This window comes from Dendropsophus ebraccatus, chromosome 14 (assembly GCF_027789765.1).
Source record: "Dendropsophus ebraccatus isolate aDenEbr1 chromosome 14, aDenEbr1.pat, whole genome shotgun sequence".
NCBI classification, from domain to species: domain Eukaryota; kingdom Metazoa; phylum Chordata; class Amphibia; order Anura; family Hylidae; genus Dendropsophus; species Dendropsophus ebraccatus.
The window spans coordinates 73670447-73691633 of NC_091467.1; the positions used below are offsets into that span (position 1 = coordinate 73670447).

Consider the following 21187-nt stretch of genomic DNA (forward strand, 5'->3'; position numbering starts at 1 on the left):
AGGGAATCCTGTCCCTAAGTATTCCGTAGTATCTGAATCACTTTGTTTTTAGACACTGTAATCTCTACCTGTAATGCTGATATTAGAAAAAAGCAAAGAACTTTTTAAATTAATTTTTTTTTTCATCTCCACGCACATATTATGATCAAGCATCTTTTATCTTTAAAGTTGATTCCCACAAAAAGGACTTTATCCGATATTATCTTACATGGGATATACTGTTTATGCCTTGTTTTTTGTGCAGGTCCGATTGGCAGTGCCGTCTCCTATCCTCTCTGCCGTTTAGCATTATCTAATTGTGCTACTGCATCATTTTTGTGCAGATGCTGCAGTACTGCAATGACACTCCAACATGTGTGAACACAGCCCTAATTTCTCTGTAGACTTTTGCACAATCAGCGAAGCTGAAACACCTGCTTCTGGCCGGTCAGAGATGGTGAATCACACCCTGCCCCCTCTCTGCATCATCAGCCTGTGCTCAGCAAACGCACACAATGTGAGACAAAAGCATGAAAGATTTGTCTCCTAAGGTGGGAGAGCAGAAGGAGCAGGAGACAATGTGGATTTGCACAGAGGCCATATTTTTTCACTTTTTGGATTTCTATCAGATACCAGTGTGGCAGAACCGTACAGACACGGTAACACATTGTATAGACACATCTATATAACTACTTATGTACTTTTAATAGAAAACAAGTTTTTCTTATCCGGAGTTCCCCTTTAAAGTCACAAAATAGAAAAAGATTAGAATAAAAGAACAAGTTTTAGTATCTAACTCTAATCAGTAACAGAAAATTTAGGTGACACCGTCCCTTTAACAAGCAAACCGCAGTGTTTTCTTTAGCTGGTCTCCTAGAGATCAGTGATTATTTGCCTGAGAAGCATGTTAATAGGCACTGTCACTTTAAAACACCTCAGAACTTTTGAGTTCTGGTTGGGGACTAGGTGTATAGACCCCAGACAATCTTTAGACAGATACAGGATAAGCAATCCCCCAAGCACTTCACTCCCTGTTTTTCCTGTTTCACTGCAGAACAGCTCTCCAATGTAAATCTATGTAGTCACCTCCTGCACCAAGATGGAGATCACAGTGAGCTGGGGAGTGAAGCACTTAGCCAAGTGCTTCTCCTGGTTCTAGCTAACCTTTGGTAAAGGTCTGAACGCCCAAACTCGCAACATGCTTGTGTGACACGCCAAAAGTTTTTTTTTTTTTTAAGTGACAAGGTCATCTTGTGGAAAGGTGATGGATGTGATTTACTAGGAAAACTCTTGGCTACTTGCTTTATGAAACAGTGCCAATGTTGTCCACAGGTTGCTTTTTGTTATTGCAACTCAGCTCTATTTAAAGGGGTTTTTCACCCCCCAATATTTTTTCTTTTAAATCAACTGATGTCAGTAAGTGCCAGAGATTTATAATTTACTTCTAATAAAAAAATCTCCATACTTCCAGTACTTATCAGCTGCTGTACGTCCTGCATGAAGTGGTGTATTCTCTCCAATCTGACACAGTGCTCTCTGCTGCCACCTCTGTCCATGTCAGGAACTGTCCAGAGCAGGAGAAGTTTTCTATGGGGATTTGCTGCTGCTCTGGACAGTTCCTGACATGGACAGAGGTGGCAGCAGAGAGCACTGTGTCAGACTGGAAATAAAACAACATTTCCTGCAGGACGTACAGCAGCTGATATGTACTGGAAGACTGGAGATTGTTACATAGAATTAAATTACAAATCTATATAACTTTCTGGTACCAGTAGATAAGAAAGAAAAAAAAAATGGCTGAAAAACCCCTTTAAACTAACAGCACAGAAGAAAGACTGTTGATGTTTCCAGAGGCGAGCGGCCATCTTTCTCTAATCTTGTACAATCCTTTACCGCGCTCATTGCATCTGTCCTTGTTTTCTACCCTAAGGAGAACCGAACGATGGCAGGAAGTCTGTAAACTTCCATAACGCGGATGCATAGACTGTGGCTGCAATAAAACTATTAAACCGCCGCTCCCTCTGACATTTCAGGAGCTTTTATTGGAATTATCCGCAGTGTTAACTACATTGTTGAGTGCAAAGAAAATTGTTCTGTGATCGGCAGGAAACAGACTCGTTTCCAGGCTCAATCACAACAATTATGTTATTTACCAAATCCCGCTAAAGACACCACTTTGTGTGAAAGGATGCGTCCAATCTAATCACACATCCAATTTACCAATGTGACGCCATTTCCAGCTCTGCGATGCCATAAGCGGCCTGGACCACTCGCACCGAACATAGGACGTTTCATACGACCATTTATGTGTGAAAACAACCTGATGGGGCAATAGAGATCACAGGCCAAAAGCTTTGTATCAGATTGGGAAAATGTTCACCCCCCCCTCCACACACACAAACACACACACAAACACAAACACACACAAAAAACAATAGTGCCACTCTTGATCATAGGCGGCTTATAGTACTGCAGCTAGAACCCATTCATCTGACTGATGCTATACCACACACAGCTCAAGTTCTGATACACCCAAAGGGGTTGTTCAGCAGAAATACATTTATTTCAGATCAACAGGTGCCAGAAAGTGCCAGAGATTTGTAATTTACTTTTAATAAAAAATCTCCAGTCTTCCAGTACCTATCAGCTGCTGCATGTCCTGCATGATGTTACTAATAACAGGGATGATATGACCATGCTGTTGTGTGGGGTCGGATACTGAGGGGCTTATTACTGCTATCTCTGTGGACCAGTGTAGTAACTAATAAAGTTTACATATATAGAGGGCTTAGTGCAATTATTATATGTCTATTTATCCCATGCATCTGGTTGTGGTGGTGCTATTTCTGTTTTGTTACATTTTTATTGCAAATAACAAAAAGGTAATTTTTAAGTGGAAATATGTGCCCATTTGGTTGTTTCTGTATAAACGTGTCAAACTTGCAGCCCTCCAGCTGTTGCAAAACTACAATTTCCATCATGCCAGGACATCCGAAGCTAAAGCTCCCCAGGCATGATGGGAATCTCAGTTTAGCAACAGCTGGAGGCCCACAGGTTTGACCATCAGCAAAAACAAGGATCCTGTGCCAAATCTTTTTGTTTCCCACGGTGATAAGCAGCACGAGTGTTGTCTGGTGGCAGATAGTATTTGCATCATTTAGGTAACAGAATGTGGAGATGCAGGCAAGGCACAGACGCTCATGTAGCACACAGGCGGAGTCAGTGCTCTGGCCGCAGGAGAAACTTACAGAGGAGGGTCCATGACAGCATCATTTAGCAGCAGTGACCAAACTTGTCACCTTCAGGGAAACCCATCATGATAATGTGAACCGTGCCATTTTTACAGCTTTATTAGAAATCCCTTACATCATGTAAATATTTCCTGCTGCAAAATGCAAGATACAATACTTCGGACAAGGATGAACTTGTTTTCTCAATGAAAAGATTCTTGTGAGCGCAGTGTCCTTTAATAACACTGCCATAATTAAAGGGAAACTCTAGCTGGCACCTGCGGGGAGAGTGTTGGTGAAAGCAATAACATCCACTTACCAGCACTGCTGTCCACTTTCCACCGCTCCGGTTCCCCGGTGTGTGGTCGCTTCCTGGTCTTGAGATGTGACAGGCCTGCTCAGCAGAGGTGCGACACTGCTAGTCACTGAATGGCTAAGCGGGCTTGCCACATCACGTCTCATGACCAGGAAGAGGCGACACATCGGGGGACTGGAGCGGCGGAATGCAGGGGACAGCGCTGGAGTTAGGGAGGTAAGTGGATGTCATTGTTTTCACTCATCCCATTACTAAAAAGGGGTCCCGGATGGAGTACCCCTTTCATATAAGCATCTACATAGCGTCAAACACTACCCACAATTCTCATCTAACCTCAGAAACACGTGATGACGCAGAAACATGTAATCATGACACGTCTCTGGAGGCGGCTTTTATCCTCAGCATTAGATGAAGACCAGGCCTGGATCCCGTAAGTCTCTGTAGATGTGAAGGAGTCTCTGGGCAGCAGCACTGGAGATGAGGTCTTCGTCCACACCCAGGCGCTCTCTCAGCTTCTTCACTTCCTTTAGTAAAAGCTATGGATGAAGAGCAGGAGAGAATAAGAGGATGGTCATTAGGTTCTAACGCTACACTCACACCTGAATTAAATCCTTTACTACTTATGGTTTTTTCTCTGGAGAGTAAAGTTGTTTCTATTTAACATTGCTTTAGTAACATTCATATCGGGAACTTCACTTCCCCGTTCCCACCCTGATCAGGTTCTGCCGCACATCGCTATTGACACAAAGCAAGGCCCCCCTTCTCCTGTATACTGTATATTAAAGTATATGCTGTATATACCGTTATATTAAAGTTACAGTCCACTCTGGCTGCGGCTTACCCCCTCAGGATTGCTCAGCCATGGCAAACTTTCCTATGTATGGGGAGAACGGGAGAGATCATTCTGCAGTCAGTTATTGAAGGTGTATGGCCACCCTTATTAGACTATACAGTATCCGGGTGGGGGCTCATGTCGCCCCGTACTGCTGCCACTCAACAGAAGTTGACATGTAAATAAAAAAGTATTCATTTATTTTAACAACATTGTATTACAAAGTAAAATAACTTTGTTAAACGTATACAAAAAAAAAACACATACACTTAACACATAAAAAACTACTCTCTACAATATCCCTTTAAGGGGAACACCTCCCTAACTGGGCCTCTACCAGGTTCTGGTTCCTACCAAAATTATTTAGGCAATTTCAGTTTTTGGCCACTTAAAGGGGTCTTCCTCTCAAACATAACTTTTGATATATTGTTGCCCATGATGGGACTAACAATTCTTCCACACCTGTTATGTATTCAGTCTCCTTCCCCCAGTTCTCAGCTGCTGCTTTCTGCTGAAGACACAAAAATCTGTGTGTGAGCTTTTTTTCTCTGTCCCCCTCCTCCCCCCTCCCTTCTGAGATGGCTGATGTAAACAAGTCAATGGAAGGCTTTATCTGCAACATTGTAGCTTCTTAGGGTTAATCTAAGGTCAAGTTGCTGATAAACTCACTGTGATTACTTCCCCAGCATTACAAAAGGGAGGAGGGGGAGACGGAGAGAAAAAGCTCACACACAGATTTTAGTGTTTTCAGCAGAAAGCAGCAGCTGAGAACTGGGGGAAGAAGACTGAATAGATAATAACAAGTATGGAAGGAATTGTTAGTCTCACCATGGGCGACAACATATATCAAAAGTTATGTTTGAGTGGAATACCCCTTTAAGGCTGGGGCTACAAGGTGATTTCCAGTCATAAGACCAGGAGCCACTCTTTCACACTGCCCAGTCATACAAGTAAATGGAGTCTCTGGCAGGCTGTATCTGCAACATTGTAGCTTCTCTGTAATCCTGGGAGGGTTAATCACAGTGAGTTCTTCAGCAACTTGACCTCAGATTAAACCTCCCAGCACTACAAAGAAGCTACAATTTTACCGATAAAGCCTGCCAGGGACTTGTTTACATCATCTGTCTCAGAAGGGAGGGGGGAGGAGGGAGAGAAAGAGAAAAAAGCTCACACACAGATTTTTGTGTCTTCATTAGAAAGCAGCAACTGAGAACTGGGGGAAGGAGACTGAACAGATAATAAGTATGGAAGGAATTGTTAGTCTCACCATGGGCAGCAATATACCAAAGTGTATGTTTGATTGGAATACCCCTTTAAATTCTAGTTACGCTTTAATGTAATGTCAAGTTTTTCCCCTGATATGCCTTAAACCTATGACCATGTCACAAAGCATGGAGCAGGTACATGTAGTGTGTAAACTCTGGCTGATAAAGAAACTACAGCTAAAGCAGAAGAAGGGCCTAACTACAAGGTCCTCTGGAGTTTCTCCTCTCTGATTGTGGTTTGTATAAAAACCATCTGAATAAAAAGAAAGAAAAAGAGGAGGAGGGGAATAGCTGAAGTGCACTCATCTAGGTTGTGGTTAATAACAGTGAAATAGTCTCATGATGTGTGTGCCGTGACTGATGATAACCTCGGAAATAGTGCTGCCATGCCAGTTTCCCGTAAAACGAATGTGATCTTTAGTGGAAACCAGATGTGACGAATGACACAGAGGTATACGGGGGAGTGAAAACTGTGAGCATGGCAGTGTGAGAGCAGCTGTGGGATGGGTGTTAGGTCGCTTGTGGTATGAATCCTGGTGCTGGAGGTGACAGGCCGGACAATAACAAAATAATCAAGGTTGTGAATATTGCTGATTACTACAACAATCTGGAATACTAGAGTGAAAGGGGTACTGAGCATATAATGCTTTCAAATCAACTGGTTATATAGATTTGTAATTTACTTCTATTAAAAAATCTCCAGTCGTCCAGTAGTTATCAGCTGCTGTATGTCCTGCAGGAAGTGGTGTATTCTCTCCAGTCTGACACAGTGCTCTCTGCTGCCACCTCTGTCCTATGTCCCCATAGAAAACCTCTCCTACTCTATGCTTTAACCCATTGCCTTACCAATAGTCTTCTACACCTACAGGTGATTACATATAGTAAATGTGAGCTAGGGTTGAAAAACTGCACCCCAAGGCCCAGTTCACACTGAGCAAATACGGCAGAATTCCGCAGCGGAGCTCAGTGTCCTGCAGCAAGTGAATGGGAGGGCGCGCACGTCTGCTCCATTCCATGCTCAAAGCAATTACATGTCAATTCTGCCGTATTTGCTCAGTAAGAACTGGACTTAATGCATGAGTTTTTAGCCTGAAGAGAGGGTAAATCAATGTATTAAAGGAGAAGTCCAGCAAAATTTTTTATTAAAGTATTGTATTACCATGTTATCCAGGAAGTGACATCACCGTGTTATCCAGGAAGTGACATCACCATGTTATCCAGGAAATGACATAACCGTGTTATCCAGGAAGTGACATCACCGTGTTATCCAGGAAGTGACATCACCGTGTTATCCAGGAAGTGACATCACCGTGTTATCCAGGAAATGACATAACCGTGTTATCCAGGAAGTGACATCACCGTGTTATCCAGGAAGTGACATCACCATGTTATCCAGGAAATGACATAACCGTGTTATCCAGGAAGTGACATCACCGTGTTATCCAGGAAGTGACATCACCATGTTATCCAGGAAATGACATAACCGTGTTATCCAGGAAGTGACATCACCGTGTTATCCAGGAAGTGAAGCCTTGATGCAGTAGGAGGGAAAAAAGCACTTTATGTGCATTTCTCGTAATAAGTGTATATTGGTAATTTGTATAAATTTTGGGGGGCAATACAATACTTTAATAAAAAATTTTGCCGGACTTCTCCTTTAAGTCCTGTAGCCTTTTTGTGGTCACTAAGGACCCATTTACATGGCCCAATGTGAGGAAGGAAATTAACGGTGAGATTGTCGCTGGCTTGTACTGCCTTCACAAGGTTGGGCCCTTATGAACAATCGCTGGATTGTTTGTGCTGCCATATAAATGCATTGTTATCGGTCGCCCATCCCTTGTTTAGACAGTGAAAGGCGGAGAGGTAACTATAATTTATATTGCCGTACAAAAGATTCAATCAGCTGAACCAGTGTTTGCTTCTTTATCAGCTGATTGTTGGCTCATTTACACAGACCGATTTTTGGGTAAATGAGCGTTCCTAGGAATACCCATTACTGATAATCAGCCCGTATAAAAGGACGCTAAGAGTGAGTGCACCAAAGAAAGAGACATTGCTATGCCAATTGTAATAAATTTAAAGGGAATGTGTTACCTAGATTTTCTTTTACTGATTAGAGTCAGATAATAAAACTTGTTCTTCTATATCCTGACAATTTTTTTAAAAATTTGCTTTATAGCTAAACTCATGGACATAGACAACAACAAACAGATTCTGTCCCCTTGAGATGAATGTGAGACATTACTGAGCGCTCTGTGACCTTTGAGAAAGTCATTCCCCAGGGAGCTGCTATAGTCTCCTCTATCTACTGGTGTCACATGATGCTGCAATGCTGTATAGATGTCAGGATTATTTTACAAAATTGAAAAATTAGGAAAAATGTCACCAAAAATTTAAAAATATGTTTAACATAAAAACATTATTTATACCATAAGTCATTTTCTGATGACACCCTGGTATAGGGTCTAGTAGCTGAGGTTGGGATAGAGAAAGAAGGGCTTTAGAGATGAGCGAACCTCGAGCATGCTTGAGTCGATCCGAACCCGAACTTGGATAAAACCCTAAGTCTATGTGGAAAACATGGATATAGTCATTGGCTGTATCCACGTTTTCCAGACAACCTTAGAGCTTTATCCAAGTTCAGCAGCCCCCGCTAATCAAATGCCGATTGTTCAGGTTCGGATCGACTCAAACCCGAACCCAGTTCGCTCATCTCTAAAGGGCTTCCATTCTGTCTCTTAAAACTCTTTATAGCTCCCTGTCACAAAAACTTTTGACACCTCACGAACATCAAAAGTTTGATCAGTCACGGTCTGGATGTTTAGACTTAATGGATTTGAAGAGGTGGGAAAAGAATACATCAGAGTGCTTCTCTTCCTATCTTGCTGCAATGTTCTGCTGGAGAACAGATCCACAGACTTACAGATGGAAACCGTCTCCTGCAGTGAGATGGGGAGTGAAGAGCTCAGGCCAGCGCCTCTCCCAGCTGTATCTAACAATTCTGTACGCCCAAGCCTCTGACCAGTCAAAAGTTGACATATCTGTTTGATATTTCAAAAGTGATAGGGACATTATAAACATGGTATACTAAGGGATGCTAAGTGTGATTACTTAAGAGCTGGATGGCCTAGGCTTTATGTGTGCACTGTCACTGTTTTCATGCTGACTCCAGATCGGAACTCGATCCCTTGGGCTAGGGCCGTATCAGATGGGCCTACATGTTACTGTAAGGGAGCGCCGATCTGCTAGATTGGTGCTATCTTACTGAGCCTATACACAGCTCGATAATTGTGCATGAGGGCTGTACAGATCATTAAAGGGGTTATCCAGTGCTACAAAAACATGGCCACTTTTCCCCCTTTCTTGTCTCCAGATTGGGTGGGGTTTGGAAGTCAGTTCCATTGAAGTAAATGGAGCTTAACTGCAAACCACAACTGAACTGGAAACTGGAGGGGGAACGTGGCCATATTTTTGTAGCGCTGGATAACCCCTTTAATGACTGATGTGTCAGACTACACACAGGACAGTAACTAATCTGTATCTGGATGTGGATCCAGATGAATCACTCTAATATACAGTCATCCACATAGATGCTTCATAAACAATAGAGTAGAATATTTTACATCTCTACTTGCAAAGCTGTGAAAACTTTTTATTTTATATGCGATGGCTGCAAAGGCAGACATACTGCAGGACAATTGCATAAAGATTCCGTGCTCCCAATATAGCTATAAAGGACTGGATCCACCATGGGGCCATAGGTGGTAAACTGATTATAAAGTAAAAGAATGGCAGTAACGGCCGGCAGTAAACACTTTGACAATCTCCATTACAGATAAAAGGTCCTGTCTGACGGCCATCAGAACAGCACTACATTTATGGAAAACTATAGCTAGATATAGAACTACAGGACAGCAGCCACAAACACGCTGCCCAATCTTAAGTGTTTCTTTCTTTTATAACAGTAATCATTCTGCTCATTCCTCTTTTGTAGCCATCTTTATATCACTCTCCAAGTGCAAAGCCAAGACTACACAAAGTGGGCTGCCACAAACAGCCTAAGGGCCCTATTCCACAGTAACGATAATCGGCCGGATCGGCCCCATTTGGCCCGATTCGGCCGATTATCGTTCGGTGAAATAGAGAGAACGATCAGCCGATGATTGTGTCATCAGCTGATCGTTCATTTAGGGCCAGACCTAAAATCATTGTTCTCCCACCGCGCATCGCTACGGTTGAATAGCGGTGCGTGGCGGGCGACCGACGATTTGACAAGCAGCAGCATCATACATTACCTGTCCAGGCTTCTTCTCCGCGCCGTCTTCATCCCCGGGTCCCGCACGCTCTATCTTCAGAATGGCCGGTCAGCTGACGGAGTGCTCAGCCAATCACAGGCCGGGACCACCGCGGGCTGTGATTGGCTGAGTGTGGCCTGTCAGCTGACCGGCCATTCTGAAGATAGAGTGCGCGGGACCCGGGGATGAAGACAGTGCGGAGAAGAAGCCTGGACAGGTAATGTATGATGCTGCAAGGGCTGCAAGGACATCGGTAACGATGGAATAGGCCCAGTAAACGTTTACATCGTTGATCGGGCCCTCCTCGGCCTGTGGAATAGGACCCCAAGTCTTGCAGGTTGTTCACCCAAAAAAAAAAAAAAATCTTTCAAATCAACTGGTGCCAGAGATTTGCAATTTACTTCTAAAAAAAAACCTCCAGTCTTCCAGCACTTATCAGCTGCATTATGTCCTGCAGGAAGTGCTATATTCTTTCCAATCTAAAGAGCAGGAGAGGTTTTCTATGGGGATTTACTGCTGCTCTCGACAGTTCCTGACATGGACAGAGGTGGCAGCAGAGAGCACTGTGACAGACTGGAAAGAATAGACCACTTCCTGCAGGACATACAACAGCTGATAAGTACTGGAAGATGAAAGATTTTTAAATAGAAGTAAATTACAAATCTCTGGCACTTTCTGGCCCCGGTTGATTTGAAAAAAAACAATTTTGGTGAACAATCCCTTTAAAGTCCTTAAAAACAACATAGCTTTTGGCAAGACTGACTGACTATGTGAGCACCTCCGGATGTCAGGGAGAGAAGAAATAGGCAGCTGGATTTCAATATACCTGCTACTTTTGTTGTCAATGCACTCCCTAATAAGAGCAAGGTCTAAATCTCTGACAGCCATGTGAAGAGTATGGCCGCCTTCAGCCGGAGCCAGAGTTGGTACACAGAGCACCTCTCCCTCTGGGGTACCCAGCATTTCTATGGATTACACAGTGACACGGATTTACTAATGTGTCTGAATAAGTGGCGCACAGGGATTTTCTCCAAATTTATTATGCATTTTAGACACTTTTCCACCTGGTACAAAAAATGGGTGTGATTTATGCAACAATAAAGTGTCTTTGTACCAAAAAATGCACCTGAATGTAGTAGAAAGTTCTGGTGGACTTCAAGCCAAGTAATAACTTTAGTAAACTTTGCACTAAAAACTAGACAGTCTTTAAGTGTGACAGACTGATACATCTGACACATTTAACACGTAATAGGCATGTCAATGTCATTTTTCAGAAATCAAGTATCAATAGTACAATCGATTATAAGAAACTCTGTAATAGGTTTTATTAAGCAAAAGAGTTTCCTTCTGTAACTCAGAAAGCTGTGTTCCTACCTCCCCCTCACTTCAGGAGAAGCAGGATTTCTGTGTCCACTATGCTCTGTGGAGAGGGGAGGGGCTGAGAGGAGTGAGTGAGCACGGAGAGGAGAAAAGGCAGCCCTGCACAGCACATCATCCTGCAATCTCATCTCACCCAGATCCCAGACCAGCACTGACCTTTCTGACCTGTGATGCTTCTTAAGACTTACTGTAACATACAGCCTGCTGTTGAAAATGACCGGATGGTCGGAACGCGTGCAGCATTTTCATTTATGTTACAATAAAGTTCTAAGAAGCATCTATACAAGTGAGTGCTGGGATTTATTATCTACTTGTACATCGCTTGCCTCGAACCCCGCGACGCTAAAGATATACTGGAGTGCCGGTTGATCTACATACAAGACTTTCTGACCTGTGCCCAGTCTCCAAACTGCACAGCTGTTTCTCTGCTCTCCCTGCTCACTCATCCCCCTTGGCCGCTCCCTCCTCCATAGGTTATATGGACTCCCCAGAACCCTTCTTCACTTTGCTCCTCTGTAATGAAGAAATGAAGATGGCTCTGCCTGATAATGAGCAGATAAGAAGTGAGGAGGGGGGGACCACAATTCCTATAAACTGAATAAATTGGGTAAACTAAACTTGGGATTGAGACCGGCTTATTTTTTAGGCTGGTTGGTGTTCCTGCTTCTTCAAGGCTTTTTATGACATGTTGTAAAAGACAATAATTCGATAATTTCGTCACGTTACCACCGCTCGTAGTGTTGATAGGTAACACAAACAGAAATATATCTGTGTTTGACATGACAAGAGAGATCGGTCTGTGTTAGTATTTTACATACACTTCTTACCTTACATTTTTAATCTTAGAGATATACCTGAGGTTATTTGTCTACTTTGAAAGATCTTGTGACTTGGATTAGGCCATGTTCTCACATGCTTAGGATCACAGCAGTCCACATCACTCCCTCCATGGGTTCACCAATATCTGTGATATGTTGCTGGGACTATCAGCGATGTTGTGCGGCTATTGGTGAACACACACACGGGGGGGGGGGGGGGGGGTTTGAATTTGCTCGCATGCGTTTCTCACGAATTACACAACTTACCTCATGACCACTGGAAAGCTGCTGAATCTTCTCCAAATTCACATCAGGGGAATGACCATCATTGTTTGGCTTATGTTGCTGAAGTAACATCTAGGATATAAAATGACATTTTGGCTGATTTAAAGAGGTAAAGAAAAGAATAAAAGGGCCCTACTACACGGTGCAATAATTGGCCGAATCAGGCCGATTTGGACGATTATCACTCCATGTAAGAGAGAATGACCAACTATGAAACGATAATCGGCTGTTTCTTTAGGTCCAGACCTAAAATCATTGGGTGCACATCGCTTAGTGTAATAGTGATGCACGGCCGACGGCTGATGATTGTAGTACAAGATAATAAAATATTAACTCGCCTTACCACTATCCCCCAGTGTCCTCGGAGGCCTTCCCCGCTGTCTGCAGCTCTGCCTTCTGTTGCGGTTTTTGCACTGACAGGCCGTGGCCTCTCAGCCAATCACTGGTCATGGCCTGTCTCAGCCAATGACTGGCTGAGCTGCTGCGGCCTGTCAGTGTAAAGGCTGGTACAGAAGGCAGAGCTGCAGACAGCGGGGAAGGCCTCCGAGGACACCAAGGAACATGGTAAGGTGAGCTGTTATTTTAATTGGTTTTAAATGTAGTGTTTTTTTCCTGTGTTTGGCAATAATACATTTTGTGAAACTTTTCTATTTCAGGGTGCATCTTCCTTTTTCAGGCATACCACTTTTCTTTTCTACTTTCATATAATGAATTGTATGCCTGTGGATGTTTGAGTGGTGCCCGCTTGGTTATATTGTAGTTAGCTCAGTAAATGAGCGCCGATCTAGCAGCTTGATGCTCGTTTACAGCAATTTAGATTGTGAGCCCTATTGGGGACAGGGAGCAAAAAATGGCAAAAACTATGTAAAGTGCTGCGGAATCTGTATGCGCTATACAAATAAAAGCATTATTATGACACGGCGGCGTAACAGGACCCTTTACACAGAGAAATTTATCTGAGATTTTTTAAGCCAAAGCCAGGAACAGACTACACACAGGGAACAGGCCATTAAGGAAGGAAGGAAACGTATGGCAGGCGCAGGTCAGCGGGGAAATGTAAGACCTGCATACAAGTACGTCGGTCTTTATAAGCGTCCCCCTTTGACTTTGTGTGTGAATGATCTATCGGCTGCTGGATCACAAAAGGTAACAAAAAGGCCAGAAAAAAACCCGCCATATGCACAGCAATGGCTTTTTTGAGACAAACCGACCATTGCAGGCTATGGGGGGAAAAAACGACACCCCCTCAGCATGCTGTGTTTTGACAAAACTGCCACAGAACCTCAAAAACGGCAGAAAGGAAAAAAAAACGCCACCCCAAAAAACGCCATGTGTGTAAGGTCTGAAAGAAAATTATTAGGCGTAATGGCTTATTGAAATGTTACCATAAATCGTGCGATGACTGCCAGATGTAGAGAGGCCACAACATGTAAATGAGAGCTTAGGATCTGCACTTCTACAGCTTGGAGAGATCCCTGTGGTGAAAGATCTGACAGCGATACCTACAGGAAGAAAAGCAATATACAGTGTTTATAAGGTCAACATGAGATACATCTACAGTGCTTTTGAGTGCGGAAAAAAAACTGTAATATCCACTGTCTATTGATTTGTCATGCCCTGATATGATGGGTAATAACATGGGTGCCAACATGGAGATTTCTACACACTACAAATCACAAATATCAATAGAGTGAACACAACTGATATTATATTATTATATTACAATTAAAAAGAAAAATGAGTCCTTGGGTTACTATACTTGGGTTAGTTACTGTATTACTTGAATGCAGGGATGGGGAGACTTCGGCCCTCCAGCTGTAGCTAAAGCTTTGGCTGCCCAGGCATGATGAAAATTGTAGTTTTGCAACAGCTGGAGGGCCGAAGGTTCCCCATCCCAGCTTTAAAGCGTAGCTGTCATTTCAATGTCACTTTTCAGAAATTAATAAATAACAATAGTACAAGCGGTTTTAAGAAACTCTGTAATAGGTTTTATTAAGTAAAAGAGTTTTCTTCTGTACTCAGAAAGCTGTTTTGCCCCCCTTCTCACTTAAGAAGAAGCAGGATTTCTGTGTCAATTATGCTCTATGGAGAGGGGAGGGGCCGAGGGGGATGAGTGAGCACAGAGAGGAGACAAGAAGCCCTGCACAGTACATCATCCTGCAATCTTCTCTCACCAAGCTCCTGGATAAGCACTGACCTTTCTGATCTGTGAATCCAGCATTTTATGTACTCAGACAGTCTCCAAACTGTACATCTGCTTTTCTGCTATCCCTGCTCACTCAACCCCCTCGGCCCCTCCCCCCTCCATAGGTTTTAATGGACACAGTAGAACCAGTCTTTACTTTGCTCCTCTGTAATGATGACAGATTTGCCTGATACTGAACAGATAAGAAGGGAGGGGGGGGCTGGGAAACAACTTTTTGAGTTCAGAAAGTGGATATTTTGCCTAATCAAACCTATTACAGAGTACTCTTCAATTCTGCAAAACATATTTTAAATGACAGATTATGCTTTAATGGTGAACTCACTAGTGCGGTGGCCCTCCACCGGTTGCATACCAGTTGCAATCGTGCTTCTCCAGCCTGTAGCTGGCATGATGGGAGTAGTACTTTTATAACAGCTGGAGATCAACACAGGCTGATGAACACTGCACCAGTGACACACAAAAATGTGTTCTATAATCTTACATCTCTACATCGCCATAGACGTGTATCTTGTGTATATTTTTAAATTCTGGATATCAGATTTAGGCCCCCTTCACACGTCCGGAAAAACCACCCGGATTTCCTATCAGGAAATCCGGACGGTTTTCCGGACCCATACACTTTAATTAGGCACGGACACCCTTCCGGATTTCTCCGGAAGGGTGTCCGTTCCGGAAAAATGATCCGGAAAAAATAGGACATGTCCTATTTTTGTCCGGAATTCCGGCCCGGACGCCCCCATAGAAGTCTATGGGAGCGCCGGAATCACGGGCACTTTCCTGATGTACATCAGGAAAGTGGCCGTGATTCCGGATTGCCTTCTCACCCCCCACCGCCTATACCCCTCTCCCCCACAACTCACCCTGCACCCGACTCTTCCGTCCTCCTGCTCCCTGGTGCCGCGCGTCCTGGAGTGCACCGGGTCCTGCTGCTGCCGCCGCACCTGCCCTCAGGTTGGCGGCCCCCGCCCGGCCCCCTCGCTTGGCGGCAACCGACGGACACCCACCCCCCACCCCCCGGACTTCAGGTTGACGACCCCCCGACCCCCCCCCCCCCCCACCGGACCGCCCCCAACCGCCAGCATCGGCGGCCCCCGAATCTCGGCCGCCCGCCTGCTCGCTCGCCCGATCGCTCACCCAGCAGCCCAGCAGAAGACCAGGACAGGTGAGATCACTGCTCTCGCTCTCCTCCCCCCCCCCCAAAGACGTAAAACTCCCACCATGTCCTGTCAGCAGGGCATGTTGGGGGTTATACTTCTGCAACCTAGATGGCCACAGGCTGCAGAAGTACAACTCCCATCATGCCCATCTGACAGGTCATGATGGGAGATGTAGTTCTGCAAACTGGATGGTCACAGCTTGCAGAAGTATAACCCCCATCATGCCCTGCTGACAGGTCATGATGGGAGTTGTACTTCTGCAACCTGGATGGCCACAGGCTGCAAAAGTACAACTCCCATCATGACCTGTCAGACGGGCATGATGGGAGTTGTACTTCCGCAAGCTGTGGACATCCAGTTTGCAGAACTACATCTCCCATCATGTCCTATTTTTACTTCTTCCATCAGGAAATCCTGAAGGTTTTTCCTGATGGTTTCCTGATGGTTTCCTGAAGGTAAAAACGGATTACTGTCAGGAAATCCTGATACTATCCTGATGACATTTAAGGTCTCCTGATCAGGATTTCCTGACAGTAAAAACTGACACGGACGTGTGAAGGGGGCCTTACACAGAGTAACTCACCTCTTGAACCCGGATACAAAACTCCTTTCCATCTGGAGTTAAACCCTGCACCTCCTGCGTGTCTTGCTCCTTCACCTCTGACAGCAGCCAGTGTAGTACAACGTGGCAGAGGGACCTCCCTGAAAGGAAAAGGACAGGAATATATTATACATACACACATTCCGCTTCACTTTAAAGGGAACCAATCGGCACGATAGATCTACTGTGCAGCTCGCGAAGCATACCAGCCTCGTCTGCAGCAGTAGCTTTCAAAGGGGAAAAATATTTTTTATACTGCCATGCAAAGCAGCGAGACAGGCAGCAACTAGTCATTTGGGCGGGAAGCAGTCTGTGACTAGTCACGGCTCTCTGCCTGGCAGCACGCAGTGTGGGGATGATTGATTGGCAGAGAGGCCACTAATGGGTGATCTGCAAGCTGCACAGTAGATCTATACTGTTCTGCTGGGAACTATATTACCACAATCATGCTGACTGGTTGCCTTTAAAAAGGATAAAAGTCCCAGGTGAACGTGTTGTGTACAGCTCTGCAGCAGCCAGAAACGGGACTGCATCAAGTATAGCCAAGCTATGGCAAAGGATTCCGATTACACATGACAAGATCTGACCTCATTCTTGGCTTCCCCTGGGAGTTGTAATACAGACGGCTGAGTGCAGACCCCACAGGACCCTGCCATTTATTTCTATTTCTAAAGTTTTATTGTTTTGAATAAATATTTTTTATTTATATAGCGCCAACGTATTCCGCAGCAATTTTCAATTCTAATATTAAAAGGTAAAATGGATAAGCAGCTAACATTGTTTTTATTCCAGTGCAGTATACATTAAAGGGGAAACGGAAAGCGGTGCCGGAAAGCGGCAGAGATTTGTAATTTACTTCCATGTAAAAATCTTCAGTCTTCCAGTACTTATCAGTTGCTGTATGTCCTGCAAGAAGTGGTGTATTCTCCAGTCTGACACTGTGCTCTCTGCTGCCACCTCTGTGCATGTCAGGAACTGTCCAGAGCAGGAAAGGTTTTCTATGGGGATTTGCTGCTGCTCTGGACAGTTCCTGACATGGACAGAGGTGGCAGCAGAGAGCACTGTGTCAGACTGAAGAGAATACACCACTTCCTGCAGGACATAAAGCAGCTGATAAGTACTAGAAGGCTGGAGATTTTTGAATAGAATTAAATTACAAATCTCTGGCACTAGTTGAAACTCTTCTGAAACCAGTTGATTTTAAGGGGTTCCCCCCCCGCTGGAGTACCTCTTTAATCTACATGGCATAAAGGCAATCATGGTGCATTATACCATTAGATTTGCTTTGGACCACAGGGGCCCACATTATATTTGATGGTGTATGGCACCTTGGTTGCATTATACCATTATAATTCTAAAGAAATTAGTAAGAAAGAGTAAGAGTAAGAAAGAAAGCAGACGTGGTTTTATGAGCGCCGGCTTCACTACATATGTTACCCTATAGCAGGAGTGAGGAACCTGTGGCCCTCCAGCTGTTGCAAAACTACAATTGCCATCATGCCTGGAGAGCTAAAGCTTTGGCTGTCCAGGCACGATGGGAATTGTAGTTTTGCAACACCTGGAGGGCCACAGGTTCCCCATCCCTGCCCACCTGCCCTACATAATCAATATGCTTGGGTTTAGCTGGAGAAAGATAGAAATATTATATAATGAGGAAAATGTGGGGATTAGTAATGGATACATAAGGCCAAACAATCTTAGGCTGGGTTTACACACAGTATATTTCAGGCCGTCTTATAACGGTAAATAACTGCCATTATTTCAATACAACAGCAAATATTTGCCATTAAATGGCGGCCATCCACTCAATTACAACATTATGTGAACAGAGCCTTTCTGTGTTTTCAATCCACTCCTGGTTTTGGTTGCTATGAGGACCTGACATGAGGACCAAATACTGCCTGAAATATACTGTGTGAGAACCCAGCCTAAATTTACTATTTCAGATGCACTATGAAGTCAATTAACCTACTAGCATGTTTTTGGATTGTGTGAGTACCCGTAGGAAACCCACCAGACACAGATGTTGCCTGTGGTTAAGTTTGAACTCTGGGCCCCAGTGCCGCAAGGTAATAATGCTAAGCGCCGAGCCTCCCTGTGCCAGGTGTGTGACGCAGATACGATATACAGCAGATACTCACTGTGTTCTCCATTCTTTAGGGCGTGAGCCAACAGGACCGCTGAGAAACTAATGGAAGCTTTCAAAGGCATTGCAGAATTAAGCCCCTGGTTTAGACCAGCCGCAGGAGGCGCCCCCCATTGGTCACTTCCAGATGAAAAATTCCAAATAGCTTGGACTGCATCCCCCAGCAAAGTACATGATAAATCAGAGCGGTAAGCAGCCGAGGGGCTTAGACGCAGACACTGCAATACGTCGATGATGTGCTCCTGTAGGGGCACACACACTCCATGGTTGTGTAAGGAAAACATGTACGGCTCTGAAGAGTTATCACAACCAGCGGCAAATTGCTTTAAACTATAAAATAAGGAGCAAGATACGGTCATGGGGAAATCCATGCTATTAGACCCCTGTCCGGATAAAGGGAAGGCAAACTCTTTAGTCTCCCTAGGATTTAGCTGTAAAACCGGAAAGGAATAGGAAGTGATTGGGTCGGTACTGATGAGAAGACACAAGGTCCAGCCATTCTCCAAGATGTAGTCACTCTTGTTCTCCAGACTGCAGTACCCGGTCATACAGGCTTTATGAAGCATCTTGGTCCAGGACACCCTGACCGCACACGTGACCGGACGGGTCGCCCCCTGTCCACACAGCAACTCTCGGCTCAGTGACATCACTTGGTTGAGCCTTACTAAGGATCTGCTCTTCTCGTACGTCACAGTCTTCAACGCAGACAACCTAAGGAATGAAAAGAAGGAGAGAAATGTCTTCAATGGGATGGGAACAGCTACAGTACATGTATAGATGGCAGAGGGGCATGTGACATATGTGATAAGGATTATTTTCTCAGTTCTTGAGGGAATATGAGGTTGACCTCCTCTGTATTAAACAGAGAAGGTTGGACTTTATGGAATTCCTATAAAACGGTCTGTGACAATGTAATCTATAGAACAAATCACTGGCGATATATAACAGTAAGGCTGCTTAACAATACCACAATAGAGTACAACGTCATTGCAGGTTTACAACTTTTGCCCCTGTCGAGTCCCCCGGAGCTAATAAAGATCTCTGAGCACTATACGCCACGTTATCCACAAGGTCTAATAGAGCCCCATAGATCATCAGCATGAACACTGATTATTAGAGGTATTGATCAAATTATTGGCAGAGTAAACTCTAGTGTATAACAAGAGAATAAAGCGGATGGAAGACATAGAAGGTAACATTATGGAGGCAGGCACTGCAAACACTACCCACAGCCATACTGGGGACTGACCTCACAATGCTGAGCTAGACGGCGTCCATGTTTCCATGTTAGGAGGTGTCTTTCTGCAGTAAACACCACATGCAGCAGGGGGTAGAATAGTCACAACTTATTGCAGACAAGGAGAATCTATGTAAATATTACTCCCCCCTCAGTTACATGTAGGTATTACGCCCCCCCTCAGTTACATGTAGGTATTACAGCCCCCTCAGTTACATGTAGGTATTACGCCCCCTCAGTTACATGTAGATATTACGCCCCCCCCCCCCTCCACCTCAGTAACATGTAGATACTACGCCCCCTCAGTTACATGTAGATATTACGCCCCCCCCCTCAGTTACATGTAGATATTACACCCCCCCTTAATTACATGTAGATATTACACCCCCCCCCCTCAGTTACATGTAGATATTACACCCCCCCTCAGTTACATGTAGATATTACGCCCCCCCCCCCCTCAGTTACATGTAGATATTACACCCCCCCTCAGTTACATGTAGATATTACACCCCCCTCAGTTACATGTAGATATTACACCCCCCCTCAGTTACATGTAGATATTACACCCCCCCTCAGTTACATGTAGATATTACACCCCCCCTCAGTTACAATGCTCCGGTTAAGTTAAATGGACCAAATTAATGACCCATTTTGGCATAAACTGCGCAGGTGTAAAGTTCTAAAAGGTATAAAGTTTTGATATGCAAACTTTTGGTGGTGAAATTTATTACTTTCCCAGTCACCAAATAAGGAAAATAAATGGTAGGAAAAGACAGCAATTTTGGTAAATTTGCATAATAATAATTTCATAATTGACATAAAATACACCAGGGGTGATAAATGCTGGCCAGGAGGGTGACCTCTACGGCTGAGTTGTAAGATTAAAGGGAAAATGTCCCCTAAACTTTCGGTTACTGATTAGAGTCAGATACTAACACTTTTGAATTTCTGACTGTAATTTTTTAATATTTCACTTTTTGTACATTGTTATGGGGGTGGACATCTTGCCTGAGCTGTTTTAGTGGCATGCTTTACAGCAAGGCTCATGGATATAGACGACAATAGACAGACTCTGTTCCCTTAAGTGAGTAGCCCAATACAAAGCAATGGGCTATAAAACTGTCTGTGCGCACAGACATATACACGGAACGTGGGAATGCAGCCTAAGAGTCTTGATAATTTTCCCCAACCTTTCAGAAACTGAGCCGATTCCAGTCAACATTTCTTTGATCTTCTGTCCAGCATTCACACGGTTCAATTTATCTTTAGTTCCTTTCAGATTTAACTTGAAAAGCATGAGACGTCCCCTCTTAGACAAAGCGACTAGCTGAGGGCCTGAAAAAGAAAATGTACAAAACTTAATAAAGGGTAAAACATGTGGGAGGACAGACAAGTATAGGCGCTCTCTGGGATTTCAATCCGGTCCCACAAAGCTGATCT

At 44.2% G+C, this 21187-nt stretch overlaps 1 protein-coding gene across 6 annotated transcripts in view; it reads right to left on the reverse strand.

The window, feature by feature from the left end:
- Positions 1-21187, reverse strand: part of FAAP100 (FA core complex associated protein 100) — a 58007-nt gene that overhangs the window by 28986 nt on the left and 7834 nt on the right. For 3 of the 6 annotated variants that reach the window (XR_011359793.1, XR_011359794.1, XR_011359795.1), the window contains exons 5-10: positions 20938-21082; positions 18506-19221; positions 16347-16465; positions 13786-13902; positions 12383-12472; positions 3859-4061 (exon numbers count right to left, since the gene is read on the reverse strand). Coding sequence is in view for 3 of the 6 variants with exons in the window: in XM_069953237.1 (XP_069809338.1) it covers positions 3930-4061; positions 12383-12472; positions 13786-13902; positions 16347-16465; positions 18506-19221; positions 20938-21082 (1319 nt within the window). In the remaining 3 variants the exon portion in view is untranslated. Of the gene's footprint in view, positions 1-3299; positions 4062-12382; positions 12473-13785; positions 13903-16346; positions 16466-18505; positions 19222-20937; positions 21083-21187 lie in introns of those variants that run through there. The other 3 variants (XM_069953237.1, XM_069953236.1, XM_069953238.1) reach the window with 1 other exon arrangement.